This window comes from Schistocerca americana, chromosome X (genome assembly GCF_021461395.2).
Source record: "Schistocerca americana isolate TAMUIC-IGC-003095 chromosome X, iqSchAmer2.1, whole genome shotgun sequence".
Classification (NCBI taxonomy): Eukaryota; Metazoa; Arthropoda; class Insecta; order Orthoptera; family Acrididae; genus Schistocerca; species Schistocerca americana.
In genome coordinates, this window is record NC_060130.1 from 174139869 (window position 1) to 174162246 (window position 22378).

Consider the following 22378-nt stretch of genomic DNA (forward strand, 5'->3'; position numbering starts at 1 on the left):
ATATAGCGTGTGGTAGTCACGTAATTCGTCTGGCCGCTGCTACCCTAAATCGGCGTATAAAGCACTAATGTGGTTATATCGACGGATGTTGCTGATTTAACGCACACAATCATTCATGGGTTGTTCTAACCATCTTGTTTTTTCGCTACTCGTGCCCTGTTGAACTTCATCACAACGATGGAAGTTCAATAGAACAATTCTTGCCCGGGTTTATCTTTCACATCCTGTCGGAATACGTTATGAAACTTTTTGAGGGCATAGGGGCAAGCGAAAATGTTCCGGCTAATGCCCATCCAACATTACACCGGATTTCTTCACTGTTTTCTGTTATGGTATTAGAATACCCGTCAAGGTGAATAAGAGGCGATTGTTCACGGAACTTATTGTTCATGGAACTTATTATGAAATCGGCGCAACAGGCCGTAGCGCTTTTGTTTTGTGTGTTGGTATTCCGGGTGCTGTGGTTTATTTATCGATACCAGTTTTTTATTTGTAGTCCACCGATGCTATCTGAGTTTAGATATTGCCATTTTGTCATTTGGAGATAGTGAGTGGAGCTGTGCCAAGTGGAGCAATCTGAACATTTACGATATATTCTTCTTCTTGAGTTCAATAGCGGGGCGACAGTAGCGGAGGTTGCCTGAAACGTCTTCGCCGAGTAAAGGAATATTTCCATTGGACAGAGTACGACAAGAAAATGGTTTTCCCAGGAAAACTTTTGAGGTTGGATGACACTCGTTTAAGGGGCTCCGGAACGCCCTATACTTGCAATGTTAAAATAACGCTTATAAATTACATCTTTCCTCACAAAGTATTTGAGGTAGGAAGTTGAACTTTTTACAGATTATTTATTGGAATATGGGCTACAACTTAACACAGGGATTTTACAAAATTTTAGTTCAGTTATTAAAGATGATTTTTTTTTCAGTTGTAATGAAAATTCACAACATGTTTTTTGCAATTTTTTATTTATATATTCAAAAATATACAGTTTTTTGGAAAAAGGCTGTGTTAAATTATGCAGAAGGTACCGTGTAACATTTACTGAAAGTTTGAAACAAATATGTTTGGACGATCCTTAGAAAACATGTAATTAGTGTGAGAAAATAAAAGTTTTGGGAATCGAGCGACAAAGATTGGATAACTTTTTAGTGCATTCCAGGTCCATAGGATGGATTATCTTCATCCTCTGCAAACTCCTCCTCCAGCTTCCTCTTGTTCCTCCTCCTGTTTACTCTTGCTTGTATTTCTAGACTCTTTACAGCCCTGTCTGCAGCCCGAAGGCGTTCCTTGTCTAAAGCAAGCATCGCTCGTACCATGTTAGAACCTATCTTCATTCCCGTATTTCTAAATACCTTGCACCTTACAATGTTGCCATCATTGAAAGTCGCAACAGCATCATACACACCAAAGTGAAGTGTTTCTATTCCAACAAATACAGTCTTGGGGATTCTCGACCATATAACACTATTTACACTTTCATTGGGGTTTTGAGTTTTTCCGTGAATACACTTTTTCAACAGTTCAGGTGCTGCTAAGTCTCTGAAAATAGGTTTTATCACCTCCATTATTGCATGAGGCAGACTAAAATGTACCTGATGAACACGGACGTTAATAATAACACCATTTGACAGCAGTTTAACAGCGCCACAGTGGGTCACGCCCATGTAGAACACATTTCAAAAAAAATTTAAAAATAGTTGTAGTCTTCGGAATTGAATAAATTATATATCTATTAAAAGGTAATAGTCTGCAGATTCAGAAAACGCAAAAAGTAAAAATTGAACGAGTGCCACATGCTCTAAGCCAAAATCACAAAAAAAACACAGCTGGTGGCCATATGTGCGTCTCTGCTTGCTCATCTTCAAATGTCTCGTGAAAAAAACCAACCATTTCTATCCTGTATCGTTACTGGTGACGAGAAATTGTGTCTTTAACACAAGGAAAACAAAGGAATGGTTGAGTCCAAACAAAGCAGCAACTCCCCGTATAAAGACCTGCAGGTATCCACAAAATATAATGTTAGGCATCTGGTGGAACAGCGACGAAACAGTGTATTACGAATTGCTTCCCCGGGGTGTAAGCATCACTGCACATATGTCGTCCAAGAACAACGACCAGGAAGACTGCGTGTAGTGACGTTACTCCATGTCAACGCCCGCTCGCATTCTAATGGACTGACAAAAAACACTATACAGTAGCTGGGGTGTGAAGTCATTCCGCACGCACTTTATTTACCTGATCACCACAGATTTTCAGCTGTCTGTCGAACAGCCTTGTGGGAGCTTCCTTTCCGGATGAAAACACCCTCCGAACTTGGCTCCCGAGTTGTTCGCCTCCAAACCACGTGATTTCTACAGTTGCGGAATCAAAAAGTTACCCCAGCGTTGACAGTCTGGTATAAATAATGAAGGGAAGTATATTATTGATGACAAAAGTCTCTGTTATGTGTATCTGTTGTGTTTATTAAACTTATGGAAAAATGCTAATGACTTATTCACTAACCTAATTGTTTCTGATGGGATACTGAAATTACTTGTGACTTTTTTGCATTTAATTTAAGCCACAGTTTTTTTCGCCAATGTTGACACTGGAGACAGATCATCATTCATCTAAATGATTTCAGTACTTTTGATATTTTTAGCTAAGGTAAATCTTTTTTTGTGGTTCATGATGTGGGTTCCTGTAGTCATGTCCTAGATCATAAACCATGGGCAACGTATGAGTGGCCAAGTAAGTGGTCCCGACAGTCGGGATACCAGTTACTTTGGAATAAGGTTGGGCATCTCGGACATATTCTGAGTCGTGGTCACCTTTGTGCTCATGTGGCAAAGACTACCAAATCCACCAGTTAGTACCGAGCGGGGTGGCGCAGTGGTTAGACACTGGACTCGCATTCGGGAGGACGACGGTTCAATCCCGCGTCCGGCCATCCTGATTTAGGTTTTCCGTGATTTCCCTAAATCACTCCAGGCAAATGCCGGGATGGTTCCTCTGAAAGGGCACGGCCGACTTCCTTCCCAATCCTTCCCTAATCTGATGAGACCGATGACCACGCTGTCTGGTCTCCTTCCCCAAACCAACCAACCAACCACCGGTTAGTCCCTCAACCGTTAGGGGTTAAACTCAATGGGACTCGGGGCAAGTAAGGCTAGCAACCTGATTCCCTGGTAGTTTAAATATGATGCTGGCAACAATCAGAGCAAAATGCCTCGGACCTTTGGAGGTGACGGAGTCCCACCTCTAACTGACAAACCAGGGACTCCTAAGATACGACTTGGCAAACAAATGGTAATGAAATGGGGAGCTATTAATATCAGTGGGGGCTACTCTGGGAAGAAGGTAGAGCTGGCAGAGGCCGCAAGTAAGATGTGGCTGGACGTTTTAGCTGTTAGTGACATTCGGGTAAGGGGTGAGAAAGAAGAGGAAGTGGGAGAATACTAGGTCTACCTGCCAGGAGTCAAAGCAGGAATAGCACAATGGGGTGTAGGGCTTTACATCAGGAAAGAAATGGAACCCAGCGTAGTTGCAATAAGGTATGTAAACGAACGACTGATGTGGATAGATTTGACAGTATCTAGCAAGAAAATTAGGATTGTGTCAGTATATTCGCATTGTGAAGGGACAGTTCAAGATAAGATGGATAGTTTTTATGAGGCACTCAGTGATGTAGTTGTTAGAGTAAAGAACAAGGACAGTATTCTTCTCATGGGTGATTTTAATGCCAGGATTGGAAATCGAACAGAAGGGTATGAAAAGGTTATGGGTAAATTTGGAGAGGATATGGAGGCCAACAGGAACGGGTAACAACTCTTGGATTTCTGTGCCAGTATGGGCTTAGTAATCACAAACTCCTTTTTTAAACATAAGAACATTCACCGGTATACTTGGGAAGGCAGGGGAACCAGATCTGTCATTGACTATATAACAACAGATCTGGAATTCAGGAAGGCTGTGAGGGACACACGTGTATTCATGGGATTCTTTGATGACACTGATCATTATTTAATCTGCAGTGAAATTTGGATTGTGAGGCCGAAAGTGCAGGAGGTCAGGTCCATATGTAGGAGGATAAGAGTGGAGAAACTTCAGGATAAGGAAATCAGGCACAAGTACATAACAATGGTCTCAGAAAGGTACCAGGTAGTTGAATGTAGTCAATTACAGTCATTGGAAAAGGAATGGACAAGATACAGGGACACAGTACTAGAAGTGGCTAAAGAATGTCTTGGAACAGTAGTGTGTAAGGGTAGGATGAAGCAAACAGCTTGGTGTAATGACACAGTCAAGGCAGCCTATAAAAGGAAAAAGAAGGCGTATCAAAAATGGCTACATACTAGAACTCAGCTAGACAGAGAAGTTATGTTGAAGAAAGAAACAAAGCCAAACAGATAATTGCAGCATCCAAGAAGAAATCTTGGGAAGACTTTGGAAACAGGTTGGAGACTTTGGGTCAAGCTGCTGGAAAACCATTCTGGAGTGTAATTAGCAATCTTCGAAAGGGAGGTAAGAAGGAAATGACAAGTATTTTGGACAGGTCAGGAAAACTGCTGGAGAATCCTGTGGATTCCTTGGGCAGATGGAGGGAATATTTTGAAGAGTTGCTCAATGTAGGTGAAAATACGACCAGTAATGTTTCAGATTTCGAGGTACAATGGGATAGGAATGATGATGGAAATAGGATCACATTTGAGGAAGTGGAGAAAATGGTCAATAGATTGCGGTGCAATAAAGCAGCTGGGGTGGATGAAATTAAGTCGGAACTCATCAAATACAGTTGAATGTCAGGTCTTAAATGGCTACACAGGATAACTGAAATGGCCTGGGAGTCGGGACAGGTTCCATCAGACTGGACGAAAGCAGTAATCACACCAATCTTTAAACATGGAAACAGAAAAGATTGTAACAACTACAGAGGTATCTCTTTAATCAGCGTTGTGGGTAAAATCTTCTCAGGTATTGTTGAAAGGAAAGTGCGAGTATTAGTTGAGGACCAATTGGATGAAAATCAGTGTGGGTTTAGGCCTCTTAGAGGTTGTCAGGACCAGATCTTTAGCTTACGGCAAATAATGGAGAAGTGTTATGAGTGGAACAGGGAATTGTATCTATGCTTTATAGATCTAGAAAAGGCATATGACCGGGTTCCTAGGAGGAAGTTATTGTTTGTTCTACGAGATTATGGAGTAGGAGGCAAACTTTTGCAAGCAATTAAAGGTCTTTACATGGATAGTCAGGCATCAGTTAGAGTTGACGGTAAATTGAGTTCATGGTTCAGAGTAGTTTCAGGGGTGAGACAAGGCTGCAACCTGTCTCCACTGTTGTTCATATTATTTATGGATCATATGTTGAAAACAATAGACTGGCTGGGTGAGATTAAGATATTTGAACACAAAATAAGCAGTCTTGCATATGCAGATGACTTAGTTGTGATGGCAGATTCGGTTGAAAGTTTGCAAAGTAATATTTCAAAGCTAGATCAGAAATGTAAGGACTATGGTATGAAGATTAGCATCTCCAAAACGAAAGTAATGTCAGTGGGAAAGAGATATAAACGGATTGAGTGCCAAATAGGAGGAACAAAGTTAGAACAGGTGGACGGTTTCAAGTATGTAGGATGCATATTCTCACAGGATGGCAACATAGTGAAAGAACTGGAAGCGAGGTGTAGCAAAGCTAATGCAGTGAGCGCTCAGCTACGTTCTGCTCTCTTCTGCAAGAAGGAACTCGGTACCTAGACTAAGTTATCTGTGCACCGTTCAATCTTTCGACCAACTTTGTTGTATGAGAGCGAAAGCTGGGTGGATTCAGGTTACCTTATCAACAAGGTTGAGGTTACGGATATGAAAGTAGCTAGGATGATTGCAGGTACTAGTAGATGGGAACAATGGCAGGAGGGTGTCCACAATGAGGAAATCAAAGAAAAACTGCGAATGAACTCTATAGATGTAGCAGTCAGGGCGAACAGGCTTAGATGGTGGGGTCATGTTACACGCATGAGAGAAGCAAGGTTACCCAAGAGACTCATGGGTTCAGCAGTAGAGGGTAGGAGGAGTCGGGGCAGACCAAGGAGAAGGTATCTGGATTCGGTTAAGAATGATTTTGAAGTAATAGGCTTAACGCCAGAAGAGGCACCAATGTTAGCACTGAATGGGGGATCATGGAGGAATTTTATAAGGGGGACTATGCTCCAGACTGAACACTGAAAGGCATAATCAGTCTTAAATGATGATGATGAGGAGGTAAATCTTTTTGTCACATTATGTCAATGACATTATTGCAACATCTGTTGTGTATGGTCTTCGTTATTCCCCTAACTGAATTGAAATGTACAATGTGGGACAACTTCAGTCCCCTGTAAAGATCAAAAATTTGTCTTCTGATACTTGAGCATCGTGAGGCATCGCTCCTGAAACTGCTTATGCCGTTTTAAAAGTTATGTTGTTACCCCCCCCCCCCCCCCCCCCCCCCTTGCACGTCAACACGCCGTTCTTATTTCGGCGTTTTTGACTATAGCTGCAGAACATTACACTGTTTGTGATTGTTGAACGCCGAGTTCTAATCCTTGGCAGAGAACATTCCCTGGTGAACATTTTTTTAAGTTCTATAACTATGTAGAAAATCATGGAATTAATAGTACATGTGACTAGTACCGATCATCTAATTAATTTGTAATGAGATAATAAGGATTTGTGATTTCTTCGTCGTCTATTTGGAACTAAATATAATTGTGTTGAGAATGGAGTTGACTTAGTGGCAGTTTAATTTCTGTAGCTTTGCACACCTCATGGGGGTCGCAGGGAACTGAGGCACTAGGAGCGCGTAGCGCCAAATTACGTTGCGCATCTAATAAGTTTACCTGTATTTGTATTATGGTACAGGATATTGAAATTATATATTTCGTGAGCGATATTCTTCAAAAGCTCAACAATTTTGACGAAAAAAACCATGTTATTCTTGTATTCCTGAAATATCATCTGTGAGCGTCAATGTCTCAGCTGTTTCGGCGTCGAAGAAAATCGAACATAATGAGATAATCTCAGATTATCTCTGTGTTCTGTTTTTGATGAATTGTTTTTCCTTTGCACGTTAAAAACTTGGAACATGTCTCGTTCTCTTACAGGGAGAACCACCGTTTAAAAAAGTATTAATTCCCTGAAGTCTCTGAGGAAAATGGATGGTCTCTCATTTTTTGGGCTCTGTGGGGCTGGACCTATTCAAGTAGGGGATTATAATTTTGTTACACCGTATCAATGTTGAACGAAATACCGATCAATTCTTCGAAATATCTACCGGAGATGTACGTTAATTACATCTCTGCGTAATTAGGAAACAAGTGAATGAGAGATGGTGTTTGATATCTGTCTGATATAAACTTTGTAGTGGTATTGTGTATGGAAAGTGACGGAGATGTTCGGGTGGTAGTGAATGGGCGAATTTAGTGGCATGTTAGATGTTTTTATTTAATTGGTTTAGTGTTCGTTTTTGTTCTTAGTGAATGTGATATTTATAGTAGTATTAATGTTGCTAAAAGAAACCATGGGAAATCAATCCAAGTTGTCGGAAGAAGTTCCTTCGAAGGATGGACAGCGTCATCTCACGACGCTGCTGTTGAAGCGCCGTTTAGTGAAAGATGATATTTGGTAATGAACAATTTGCATTGTTGCTGTACTCGCTACTATACATATGAATTATGAAGCACTTGTAGGCGCATTGTGTAATTATGTCCTCGAAAACTCAGAGTAGTTCCATCCGTTTTCTGACAGTAGTGAATCACACCTTTACGCAGCGTATACGCTAAAGCATTAGTCGTGTATAAGGAGAGTTATGGTATTGTTAGTACTGGGGACTTTCATTGTTGTCAGCCCAGCATGTAGCTGACGCATCTATCAAAGCTCGATGTATTTGCTCCAGTGCAGTTTCTATCCCAATGGTCGAGTAATCACACTACCCCTTTCGCTACAGTTTTTTCATCCAATAGATCTGTTGGTTCATGTTTAGCTGATACCTTACCTTCAGTGCGTAATCGAATTTGTCTTGCATGTAAAATTTATGGTATAAGATTTGTTATACGTGTTAGTGTCATTCGTAACATCTCGGCGATTAGAAAGAGCGCCCCCCTTGAATTTCTTGTAGTATCATGTCATTTTTCAGTGGTGGTGCATATTCTTCATGAATAACGCAATTTCACTAACTCGTTTTTATTTTTGTTTAGTTTTACCAAGAGCTTGATCTCAATCAACTCTCGTAACAAGTTTTGCGTACAAAATATATTTGATTCCGAGCTGTTGCTATTGAAAATTTTTGAAGGAATGTATGCTGCAGATTCCTCGATGCGAGCAGTATTTCCCATGTATGTTGTGTTGTAAGAAATAGCGTCGACGGTATGCGGCGGCGGGGGGGGGGGGGGGGGGGCGGCTGTAGGACACACACACACACACACACACACACACACACACACACACACACACACACACACACACACACGAGAAAAGAAACAGGGGTATGGATGATAAGAAGTTACGAACTTTAGTAAGTTACCTTCAGTAGGTATCATCTTACCTTGTTTAGGGTAATATGCTGTATTAGTGATCTTAACATAAGTTCGGTATGTTCCGTGGTTTTATACTGCATATTTAGCTACTTGTCTGCTGATCAAGGAATTTATGCCTGTACTGATTTCATGTTCTTCAGGAAATTTGATATTTTAGTGCACTTTGTTGACATTTTTAGAGAAAGTATAATGTTTTTCAATTTCGTCAACAAAAAATAACTTTTCCAACATTTATGTAAGACATAAAGTAAGAAATTATGTTAGTTATGTTAATGCTGAAAAATGTTATCCCAAAATACTTGGTTCATAATAATTAATGTTCTGATGGAAAATCCTGGTAGAATGAATGATATGGAAAAAGTACTACTAGTTACCATGTAAAAATCATTGAGCAATCAGTAGGCACATAAACAAGAAGCTGAACAATGGATCTCAGTCTTCCAACATTTACTCGTCTTTAGAGAATTGGCTTTTTATTATGTATGAATATTTTTTGTCTTGTATATTTTTTATAGCCTTTAGATTTGTTATATTGAAAGAGAGAAAAATTTTCTAGTTTTTGTAAGTTCTTGACTATTTTCACAGAAAAGACTCTATATGTACAGACATTATGCAAATGTCATTTCCTTTATTACTGTTATTTTAGGTTGAGCTATTCAAGCCTGGTATATCAAACGGTTTGCTTTATGATTCTGGGGCTACAATCACAGTGTTGGAGCAATGCTATTCAGTACTTTGCCTTCAATCTCTTCATTTAAAGATAAGAGTTAGTTTCTTTGCATAAATTAAACATAGCTAGTACTTCGTGACTTGGATTAGACTCAGTTTCATGTTTGTTGGTGTTGCTGTATTTTTTTAAAAAATACAATAGGACAGACATTTACTGTCTCTATTTCAAGTCATTGATTGGGTGTACTGGAGACTCATAAAAACACAATTTGTTTACACTTTTCCTCAAAATATCATTAGTTCTAAGTATACGTTCTCTCATGCTCAAGTTTCCAGATCGTCTTCAATGAACTCTTTAGTTGAATAGTAACATTTCTGCGCCAGTTTGTCATATAAGGTATCTTCAATATGTCTAAATTGATACTGAACAATTTTTTGAGATAAATAGTTGTAGCTCCATTACAAGTTGCATTGAGAAGTATCTTTTTTCTTTACGGTGACTAGTTTCGGACACTGATGTCCATTTTCAACCTTCCATACCGTGTTACAAATGTACAGGCAATAGCCTATTTACAAGAACTACCCCTGCAGTGATAATCATAGCAGTACTATATCTGACTCGACAGCAGTAAATACACCACATAGTAAGGACTTTAGAGAACTGTCTGTGTGGTGTAATTACTGTTGTTGAGATGGCAATAGTGCCGCTTTGATCATCACTACAGGGCCAGTTTTTATACATAGGCTATCTCCTGTCTATTTATATGGATGGTCTGATAATGAATTAAAAAAGTTACTTCTAAATGCAACTTATGCTGGAGATACAGCCATTTATTTCAGTTATAAGACAAATTGCAGACATATGTTTCATCTGCAATTTCATGAACAATTCTTTCTCTTTCAATTCGTTCAAAATTTTGATAGCCATATACGGTGGAGTTTGAGCATGAAGTTTTAAACAGAGAGCGGGAAGCGTAAAATTATTTTGCTTTCTGGTGTTGTAATCATTTTGAGACTGAAACTTGGGGTAATCCATGTAAAATGATTTTTCATTCTGCAGCATAATTTCCTCTCTCTGATGGTATAAAAATTCTTTGTCTTTGGCTAATTCAGTAGGACCTAGATCATCCTAATACACTACCCTAAATTTCCATATTATTCCAAGCAAGCAGTGCTTCACGCTAAAGACCTTTGATAGATCACAAAAAACTGCTGTGTCATGTTGGAAGTTATCTAGAGAGGGTCTCATTTTGTCTACAAACTGATTGGCAGCAGCTAATGTGCTTTTGCTTTTCTGAAATCCATGTGGATATTTTGAAATTATATTAAACTTTTGTATGAAATTTTGAATTTGTATTGTGAAAGCCTTTGGTGGGAGGAGAGAGAGATTGGGTGATAGTTTCCCATATGTTCTCTTGTCCCTATTTTGAATATTGCATGCTTCACAGTATCTGGAAAACAGCCTTCTTCAAAGGACTGATTAACTGTTGTGGATAGTGGTTGTGCAAATATTTGTCCCATCCTGCTTGTGTTTTGCTCTTTAATGAGTAGGCCTATAGAATTTTCCATATCTTTTGCAATAGTTCTACTGAATGTACTGAAAGGTTCACCTTTAAATTCCTCAGGGCCAAAGAAAATTACCTTATGTTTAACTTTCTGTATTAATGTTTGATTTATTTAAATTTATAAACAATTCATTGAACATTTCTGAAATTTGAGCAGGATTTACAATACTTTTGTCCTCTATCTTGATTTCAAAAATATTGTGGCCTCTTGCTGTGGCGACTGTTTATGCTTTGTTCACTGACCACAGAGTCTGGCCTGCGATTTGTTTTTACTGTTCAATATAAACTTATTATTTAGCAGTTCTTTTGCTGACATTACAACATCCTTAAAAATACTTTTGTAATATTTTTTTACATAGGTAACGAAAGCAGGACTTAAGTTGTTTTTCAGTTCCATGTGTAGCTGTCTTTTTCTTGTACTAGATATGTTTATTCCTTCAGTAATCCACTTCACTTTATTTCTTACTTTTTTACGGTATACAGTAAGAGGGAAAGTTTCATTAAAAACATGCAGGAAGTTTTCCAGTAATTTAGAAAAATTTTCAGATTTTAAACATTGTGTTCTATAGTGTCATCCCCCCCCCCCCCCCCTCCCTCTTTTAATCTGTGTTAGTAGTAGTTCATATTTTTCATGTTAGACTGTTGTTTTACAAGTCTATCGTTTTTTATAACTACATAAACAGGGCACAATGGTCATAAAGTGCCAGATCTAAACCAATCTTATTTGCCTCATTATGTAATGTGCAAAAGATGATGGGTAGGAGTTACTAACTCACCTCATCAGTATGTCTTTTTTTCTTTTTTGAAAAAAAGAAACTTAGAAGTGTTCAAAATGTAACCATATCTTCAAATGATTTTGTGATTTAAATGTAAAATGACCCATTCTACAGCAGTACAATCTATTGTACAAAATGATCCATGGACCATTAAACTAACTAACTGCCTATAATTTGTTAAAATATTATATATGCCTGTTGCTGATCATTTGTTTACTCAAGTAAAATCAGAAAAATCGGCATTGGAACCTGATTTTTGAATTCTATCAATGAATTTTGTTCAGCTGGTAGCTTCAGTAACTAAATCTATGTTGAAATCAGCAGTTATTATAACTCTTTTTCTTGGTTTCCTTTTTAAGTTTCCACAATAGACCCTGGAATTTCGACAAAAATAATTTTGTTAGTTCTTTGCCTGAAATTCTATACACGGATAAAATTACAGTGTTGAGGCCTAATTCTGCATGAAATCTTTCAAAGTCACACTCTTCATTAAGAGAATCATAATTGTATCTTGCTTTATATTCCATTGACTTTTCCACAAGTATGCAGGATCCTTCCTTGTGTTACATTACTCCTACAAAAGTGATATGCAACATGTAAATTTCCAAGGTTATTTAAGATTTTGGAGTCCTTTGTAAGCCAGTGTTCATTTGAGCAAACAGCTTTGATACTTGCACTTTCTTACAGTATGGTGTGCAAGGTGTTAAGTTTCTTCTGCTGTTTGGATGGTTTGAACAAAACCTAATTATGTTTAAGTGCATTAGGAAGGTATTATTATTTTTTTGATTGTCGCTAAGGGCATCTGCTTTGAAAGGTTATTTGTGCATTTTCGTTTCAACTCTGTTGTTAATTTTTACAACCCCATCTCTGCAGGCCAGTTTCCCTTAGTTAATATGAATTTACAAATATCACTGTACAGACTGCTGAATGGAGCTGAGCCTAACCCTTTTAAATGTAGCCCATCTTGTCCTACACAATTATTACTAATAAATTTATTAGAGTCCACAAATAGTGCCCCATGCCTGTTGCACTGCTCTTTGGTTCGGTTATTTATTCTGTCTGTGTATTTATCACTCACCACTTGTCTGTGCAGGATACCACTTAGTGATCACTTTTCATGCGTCTTTTACAATCTTTTCTTAACTGCCATTTTGAAGCGAGTTTGTCTCCAGATGGATGAAAATACCTTTATAGCTTTCATTGCTATTTACACATGTAAATGCATTTCGTTTCATTGCCTGCATGTTTCTGAACTGATTATTTAATTAATCCATACTTATTGCTGGGCGGACATCTGTTATGGTAGTCTGCACTGCAGTGTTTTTTAATTAGTGAATTGCTAATTATCAAGAAGTAATTTTCAGCTATTTGTTCATCACTTTTTTTCTTCCCTTGCTTTTGTACTTAACTGCAATCTACTTACGTTTGTTTTAATTACTTCCTACCTCTATTTTGTCATAATTATCACTTGTCTCAGGTTGCACACCGCTTTTAGAACTTTGAATTCTGTTGGTTTTATGGCTATTTTCCAATCACTGTTCCACAAATCCACAAACTTTTTTCGTTCAGAAATTTAAGTGTTTTCTAGCTTCAAGAACATGTGTTTTATTCATGTACGTTACGTGCAAGTGTTTTTGTGTGTCTTGTTGTTATCTGTTCAGTTTCTGTCATTGTGACATAGTTTAGCCATGTCACATCCATTTTTTGTGTTTGATTAAGTTCTTAATATTATTCTTACTTAGCTTCTGTTCAGTGTTATGGTTTACATGGTGAACAACAAAATTAGTTGTGCATTGCTGAAACTAATGATTGTGAAACATAGAACTCTGTCAATGAAACAGTGCTTAACAATTGTGGGAGATATTGGATAATTTCATATTTCTGTGTAGGTTTTGGACCAGTAACTTCTATTTATATCTGTCTGATGTATTGAATCTGTCCAGTGAATTAAAGACAAGGGTCGGTGTGTCAGCTAGCCTGAGTGTGGTTTTTTTATGTGGTTTCCTGCAGCCCACTAAGTGAATACTAGACTGTTGTAAGTTCCACTTCATTACGTGCTTTTCAAACATTTAGAAAAACTTTCGCTCACTTTCACATGAATCACACTATGTGCAGACGGTACATACATTCCATATGGGGGGAGGGGGGGGGGGGGGGGCAAGGGGAGCAGTGGGGTGGTGACAAGAAAGGCATCCAGCCATCCCTTAAATTAACCATGCCAAGTCTGTTGATTACTGTGCTGATGTTGGACAAGGCCACAAGAAAATGATGGTGATTTACATTACATACTTCACTTCTCATGGACTGACATAAGCAGTGATTGTGTACTATGAGATGTAAAGACTACAAAAAAATCTTGTTGTATAAGGATCCTGTTTGCAATAGCGGATTATATGTAACAAAAATTTTAATTCTGTGTCTGGGAACGATTGACCTTAACTGTGAACCCACTTGCACGAGATGGCACCTTTTCAGGTAATAATTAAATTTAGTACAGGATATTGCAATCACATCACATGTCATTAGTAGCCTCATACCCACATGAAACAAAACACCATGTTAACAGCACATTTGTCAGTATTTTACATTTACTATTTAAAGGCAAAAGATTGGATGTAGTTGCTACATCTCAAATACATACTCACCAAAGGAAACAATCTGATTATATTTTAAAATATAATAATGTCAATGTGTTGCATTGATAATCAGTCCTGTCTTGTCACAAAACTGAGGCACTTGTGATGGTATGATGACACATTTCAATCTACTTTAAAAATTAGCTGTTAAAGAAGATAGAAGATATAAGTCTTTGCCATACAAGAAGGAATCAGATTTATACATGCAAGAGCAAAACAGATTTGTAGGATCTGAGCAAGGGTGACAATGGTGATTGACCTCTACCTTAATGCTGCCATGGAAGCTGTGGAGCTTCACCTCTTGTAGCCACCAATTGTAGCACAGAGCAACTGCTACAAAAATTTTCAGAAGCATTAACAGCTTTTTCAGTAAAATGATGATCCGATACTTCAACTGAAGAAAAATCTGTCTTCAGCTCCTGTCAAACTCTCGCTGGTGCTTCTCCAGTGTAGATGATGATGAAAACGTATATAAATCCATCGTCATAATTTTTCTGCGTATTGTTTAATTACGCAAAGAATGAAATTGGTTACTTTCAATTTGTATTTATTAAAACCGATAGAATTGATGAAACAACAATCTTCTTGCCAACACCAAAAGTTCATGGATTAATTTTAAAATTCGTGGAGCATCCCAGGACAATGTGTGAACATTTCTCCTTGGAGCAATGGCCATGACGCGTGGGTAACAAGTGGCCAGGTACGCAGCATAACTAGAATGGCTAAGGCATTCACCCTATTTTATCATGACATGAAACAAAAGATCAGATCACAAGAATACTAATGAGATTTCTACTTTGCAATGCATTAAATGATGAAACCACTCCTATGCATATACATTGGATTGGTGGCTGCGGAAAGTGTGTTGTCACCAACAAGTTTGCGATATATACAGTGTACAACATTAAACTTCCATTATTTTATCTTTAAGGGATTTAGAATTTTGGGGCATAAATGTAACAATGAAGGGGGAATAATATAACCTCTCAAAATTTTTTAATTTAATGACTTATTTGTGATTGATTATATGTAATAAGATTGATTTATCCTTTACTAGTTATGAGCATAAGATTTCAATATACATTTCTTATACATTTTACATGTGTCTCATGCAGAGAAAGTTCTAGTGTTGTTTATCCAGAGTGCCTTAGAACAATGTTTTCTCTGCATGTGAAACCAATAAGTTAAACAAGAAATGTATGCCAAGATCTGAAAATAGGTTTAGGCTGCAGCTAGTAATGCATAACTAAATTATTTATGAAATTGTCAAGTTTTGTTGTTTGATTAATTATATGTCTAAATGACCACATAGTTGTCTGGCTTTCGGGAATAAAATAATGTGGAATATCCTTGTCCTTTCTGTAACATTATTCTTTATAACTGTATGTTCTGTTGAGTTATGTTTAATGGTCTCTCTGCTGGTGTTCTTTTTCCACGATACACTAGTAGTTTCCTTGTCCCCCCACCCCCAATTGTTGCTCATAATCACACGGCTAAGACTGCTGCTTGTGTGAGCTTTCAAATATGTGATATCCTTTCACATCTAAATCAGAACTATTCTCTGTATTTTATTTGTAGTGATTCTTTATGGCCAAGATACACTGGCCAGCCAGAACATTATGATCACTGACCTAATATTGATATAAACCTGTCCAGGCGATAGCAGCGTCATCTGGCGAGGCATGACTGCTAGTCAGGCACACGCGGGGTGCATGAAGTATCAGTGTGTGTGCTGTCCATGCTTAGAATGGGAAAGGTGCACAATCTATCTGAGTTTGACTGAGGGCAGATTGTGATGATCCAGAGGCTCAGCACAAGCATTTCAGAAACTGCACGACTTGTCGGGTGTTCGAGGATTGCAGTGGTGAGTGTCTTCAACACGTGGCGAACCCAAGGTGAAATCATGTCCAGATGTTGTGGGATTCGTCAGCCAACCCTCATTAAGATGTTGGATGTCTTAGGCTGGGCCGACTAGTAAAACAGGATGGGTGACGAACTGTGGCAGAACTAACATCAGACTATAATGCTGGGCAGAGTGTTCATGTGTTACACAGTGCACCACACATACCTGGGCATCCGTAGCTGACAGCCCAGGCATATGCCAATGTTAACACCACGACGTCATCAACTATGACTGAAATGGGCACGTCACCATCGGCACTGTACATAGGCTCAGTGGCAGAGTATTGTGTGGTCTGATGAATCCGTCTTCGTCATACCGATGGGAGGATGCGAATCTGTCGACTCTTTGAAACCTGTCATGTGCCGTGGAGACAAGCAGGTAGCACCTTTATTATGCTCAGGGGAACATTTACGTGGGCATCCGTAGGTCCAGTGGAGCTTCTGCAAGGCACCATGATGACAAAGGAGTATTGTACACTGGTTGCAGACTGTGTACACCCCCTCATGACAATTGGGTTTCCTGATGGCAGTGGCATTTTTCAACAAGATAATGCACCACGTCACAAGTTCAGAAGTGTGAGGGAATTGTTTGAGGAACATAGTGGCGAGTTACAATTGATGTGCTGGCACCCCAGCTTGCCAAATCTGAACCTGATTGAACACATCTGGGATACAATTGAATGTGGCATCAGAGCTCATTGCCCCCCTCTCTGGAATTTATGGGAATTAGGTGACTTCTTTGTATAAATGTCGTCCCAACTCCCTCCAGCAACCTACCAAGGCCTCATTGCTTCATGCCATTATGTGCCATTGCTTTTATCTGTGCCAAAGGTGGACAAGACTGGCTGTTACACAGTTAGTCATAATGTTGTGGGTAATCAGTGTAAATTAACTAATTGTTGTACTGCTGTTACATTTGCATGAATGCCTTGAAGTTAAAACAGTTTTTTGTTGATGCCTTTCTGTAGACCTTTATCTTCTCTCCCAAGAATTTTGTGAATTAATGCCATCTATTTGCAAATTACTTTCTTTTTCAAGCATATTATTTGCAGTCTATTGCTAGGATGTCATTCTGATGTGCATGTGGAGAAATTTTTTCTCCAACAATAATAATTTGCTGTCATTATTTCTAGTACTGGCAGCGAGATGTTCAAATCTTGTACTTCTCTTTTATAGAAGGCAGGACATTTCCCCATTTGGTGCCTTACCTACATTTCTTATTTCCACATCAGTGTACTTTCCTGTCCTTCACTTTAAGTGTTTGTTAATGTTTAGCAGTTTTTTTGTTTGTATGCATTTTGCTGTTCTAATATTTCTTTACCTAAATTAGTTTGAAGAAATAATGTGTGAGGATTCTGTGACTGTGCTTTACCACAAATAATTTCCATTACTGTATCTGAGTACTGAATTCCAGCAGCTTTCAGCTCAATGTATTCTGGAAGTTTTTAAATCAATGTATATATCTTAGGATACATCTTTGATTTACCACTACTGGGATAGGACATGAACTGACAGATTCTGCAATCCATGATTTATCTTCTGATATAGTTTTATCACCTTCAGGCAAAAGAACAAAAAAACATCTGATGATGTTGCTATTTTTCGGTATGTGAACATCACACAATTTTGAAAGTGTTTCTTTGCCACTATTAATTTTTGTACCCCCTTATCTCTGACATTGTGGTTATTTAATTTAAGAATATTTATTCTGTCCTCATTTTCTCTCTTTCCCTTCCAATGAATAGGCTTAATTAAAAGTTTAGTCATTTGTGAGTACAAAGTTATCATTTGCTGTCATATGTTTGATGAGTTTTCTCTAGTTTTTATTGCATTTCCACTTCATTGCAACCCCCAACCATCACCAGCTAATATATGGTCACATGAAGTTTGTCATAATTAATAATATTTCCTTCATGGGGGACAACAGCCATATAGAATATTTTGAAAGATATTTCTGCCATTTGATCGTTAATTGTTTGTTTATTCTGCACAATCATGATTTCGGTATTGTAACCATTCTCAAGTGCATGTTGAAATGTTAAAATATGTCACAGACAGGTCACACATATTTTAACATTTGAACATGCGCTTGAGAATGGCTAAAAAGCCAAAATAATGATTGTTGTTGTTGTCGTCTTCAGTCCTGAGACTGGTTTGATGCAGCTCTCCATGCTACTCTATCCTCTGCAAGCTTCTTCATCTCCCAGTACCTACTACAACCTACATCCTTCTGAATCTGCTTAGTGTATTCATCTCTTGGTCTCCCTCTACGATTTTAACCTCCAATACTAAATTGGTGATCCCTTGATGCCTCAGAACATGTCCTACCAACCGATCCCTTCTTCTAGTCCAGTTGTGCCACAAACTTTTCTTCTCCCCAATCCTATTCAATACCTCCTCATTAGTTATGTGATCTACCTATCTAATCTTCAGCATTCTTCTGTAGCACCACATTACAAAAGCTTCTATTCTCTTCTTGTCCAAACTATTTATCGTCCATGTTTCACTTCCATACATGGCTACACTCCATACAAATACTTTCAAAAATGACTTCCTGACACTTAAATCAATACTCGATGTTAACAAATTTCTCTTCTTCAGAAACGCTTTCCTTGCCATTGCCAGTCTACATTTTATATCCTCTCTACTTCGACCGTCATCAGTTATTTTGCTCCCCAAACTCCTTTACTACTTTAAGTGTCTCATTTCCTAATCTAATTCCCTCAGCATCACCCGACTTAATTCGACTACATTCCATTATCCTCGTTTTGCTTTTGTTGATGTTCATCTTATATCCTCCTTTCAAGACACTATCCATTCCGTTCAACTGCTCTTCCAAGTCCTTTGCTGTCTCTGACAGAATTACAATGCCATTGGCGAACCTCAAAGTTTTTATTTCTTCTCCATGGATTTTAATACCTACTCAAAATTTTTCTTTTGTTTCCTTTACTGCTTGCTTGATATACAGATTGAATTACGTCGGGGAGAGGCTACAACCCTGTCTCACTCCCTTCCCAACCGCTGCTTCCCTTTCATGCCCCTCGACTCTTGTAACTGCCATCTGCTTTCTGTACGAGTTGTAAATAGCCTTTCGATCCCTGTATTTTACCCCTGCTACCTTTAGAAATTGAAAGAGAGTATTGCAGTCAACATTGTCAAAAGCTTTCTCTAAGTCTACAAATGCTAGGAACGTAGGTTTGCCTTTCCTTAATCTCTCTTCTAAGATAAGTGGTAAGGTCAGTATTGCCTCACGTGTTCAACATTTCTACGGAATCCAAACTGATCTTCCCCGAGGTCGGCTTCTACCAGTTTTTCCATTCGTCTGTAAATGATTCGCATTAGTATTTTGCAGCTGTGGCTTATTAAACTGATAGTTCGGTAATTTTCACATCTGTCAACACCTGCTTTCTTTGGGATTGAAATTATTACATTCTTCTTGAAGTCTGAGGGTATTTTGCCTGTCTCATACATCTTGCTCACCAGATGGTAGAGTTTTGTCAGGACTGGCTCTCCCAAGGCCGTCAGTAGTTCTAAAGGAATGTTGTCTACTCTTGGGGCCTTGTTTCGACTCAGGTCTTTCAGTGCTCTGTCAAACTCTTCACGCAGTATCGTATCTCCCATTTCATCTTCATCTACATCCTCTTCCATTTCCATAATATTGTCCTCAAGTACATCGCCCTTGTATAGACCCTCTATATACTCCTTCCACCTTTCTGCTTTCCCCTCTTTGCTTAGAACTGGGTTTCCATCTGAGCTCTTGATATTCATACAAGTGGCTCTCTTTCCTCCAAAGGTCTCTTTAATTTTCCTGTAGGCAGTGTCTATCTTACGCCTAGTGAGATAAGCCTCTACATCCTTACATTTGTCCTCTAGCCATGTCTGCTTAGCCATTTTGCACTTGCTGTCGATCTCATTTTTGAGACGTTTGTATTCCTTTTTGCCTGCTTCATTTACTGCATTTTTATATTTTCTCCTTTCATCAATTAAATTCAACATTTCTTCTGTTACCCAAGGATTTCTACTAGCCCTCGTCTTTTTACCTACTTGATCCTCTGCTGCCTTGATTACTTCATCCCTCAGAGCTACCCATTCGTCTTCTACTGTATTTCTTTCCCCCATTCCTGTCAATTGTTCCCTTATGATGTCCCTGAAACTCTGTACAACCTCTGGTTTAGTCAGTTTATCCAGGTCCCATCTCCTTAAATTCCCACCTTTTTGCAATTTCTTCAGTTTTAATCTAAAGTTCATAACCAATAGATTGTGGTCAGAGTCCACATCTGCCCCTGGAAATGTCCTACAATTTAAAACCTGGTTCCTAAATCTCTGTCTTACCATTATATAATCTATCTGATACCTTTTAGTATCTCCAGGATTCTTCCAGGTATACAACCTTCTTTTATGATTCTTGAACCAAGTGTTAGCTATGATTAAGTTATGCTCTGTGCAAAATTCTACAAGGCGGCTTCCTCTTTCATTTCTTCCCCCCAATCCATATTGACATACTATGTTTCCTTCTCTCCCTTTTCCTACTGTCGAATTCCAGTCACCCATGACTATTAACCCCTTCACAATCTGAATAATTTCTTTTATTTCATCATACATTTCTTCAAGATCTTCGTCATCTGCAGAGCTAGTTGGCATATAAACTTGTACTACTGTAGTAGGGGCATGGGCTTTGTGTCTATCTTGGCCACTATAATATGTTCACTATGCTGTTTGTAGTAGCTCTCCTATTTCTTTATTCATTAATAATCCTACTCCTGCATTACCCCTATCTGATTTTGTATTTATAACCCTGAATTCACCTGACCAGAATTCTTGTTCCTCCTGCCACCAAACTTCATTAATTCCCACTGTATCTAACTTTAACCTATCCATTTCCCTTTTTAAATTTTCTAATCTACCTGCCCGATTAAGGGATCTGACATTCCACGTTCCAATCCGTAGAACGCCAGTTTTCTTTCTCCTGATAACGACGTCCTCTTGAGTAGTCCCCGCCTGGAGATCCGAATGGGGGACTATTTTATCTCTGGAATATTTTACCAAGAGGACGTCATCATCATTTAACCATACAGTAAAGCTGCATGCCCTCGGGAAAAATTACGGCTGTAGTTTCCCCTTGCTTTCAGCCGTTTGCAGTACCACAACAGCAAGGCAGTTTTGGTTAATGTTACAAGGCCAGATCAGTCAATCATCCAGACTGTTGCCCCTGCAACTACTGAAAAGGCTGCTGCCCCTCTTCAGGAGCCACATGTTTGTTTGGCCTCTCAACAGATACCCCTCCGTTGTGGTTGCACCTACGGTACGGCTATCTGTATCGTTGAGGCACGCAAACCTCCCCACCAATGGCAAGGTCCATGGTTCATGGGGGGAGGAAATGATGATTGTGTAAAATAAATGAACATTTAACAGTCAAATGGCTGAAATTTCTGTAAAAATTTACAATAACTATTTGGGAACTTGTGTTTACTTAATGCAAAGTAATTTCATTATTATACTGTGGGAATTTTCACTACATGTATATCTACATCTATACTCTGCAAACCACCATGAGGTGCATGGCAGAGGGTATGTTGCATTGTACCAGTTCTTGCAGTTTCTTCCTTTTCTGTTCTCATATGGAGCGCAGGAAGAAAGTTTGTATGAATGCCTCTGTGTGTGCAGTAATTGTTCTAACCTTATCCTCAAAATTTCTTTGTGAGCAATACATAGGGGATTGTAGTATATTCCTAGAGTCGCCATTTAAGGCTGGTTCTTCAAATTTTGTTAATAGACTTTCCTGGGATAGTTTTCATCTATCTTCAAGAGTTCTTCAGTATCTCTTTGACATTCTCACATGAATATCTGTAGTCATATTTGGTATATCTATAGTTCTACACTATGTTTTACTAAATGTCATTGTTTCAGTGGCAATATTTACATAAGATGATTTTTAAGTGTTTTATAAAATTTTAATTGAGACTGCATAATGTAAGAATCTTTGATAAGCTTTACTTATTTAGAAACAAGGTCCTCAATGAAGTCAACAATGTTTGCACAAAATTTTAACATTTTGCGTTCTGTCAGTATTAGCCCACTAATTATATTTAGTAGTTGCATATGAATCACAATTTCCAATTTTTACCTTTTTTTGTATGAAAGTCCTTAGTTTTTCTTTTGGAGATCACTTAAAGTGCTGCACCGTACATAGGTGGGTTGAGTTTTCACAGACTAGCGTTTTTATGAAATCTTTATAATTTCATTAAAAAGGAAGACACTTCCTAATGTTCTGCAAAACTG

The 22378-nt window shown here is 38.4% G+C and overlaps 1 protein-coding gene across 5 annotated transcripts in view; it reads left to right on the plus strand.

The window, feature by feature from the left end:
- The first annotated feature begins 7266 nt into the window (after window positions 1-7266).
- Window positions 7267-22378, plus strand: part of LOC124555039 (ubiquitin carboxyl-terminal hydrolase 15-like) — a 185935-nt gene continuing 170823 nt past the window's right edge. For 3 of the 5 annotated variants that reach the window (XM_047128805.1, XM_047128806.1, XM_047128807.1), the window contains exon 1: window positions 7267-7640. In XM_047128805.1, coding sequence (XP_046984761.1) covers window positions 7519-7640 — 122 coding nt within the window. In that variant the 5' untranslated portion in view covers window positions 7267-7518. The remainder of the gene's footprint in view (window positions 7641-22378) is intronic. The other 2 variants (XM_047128808.1, XM_047128809.1) reach the window with 2 other exon arrangements.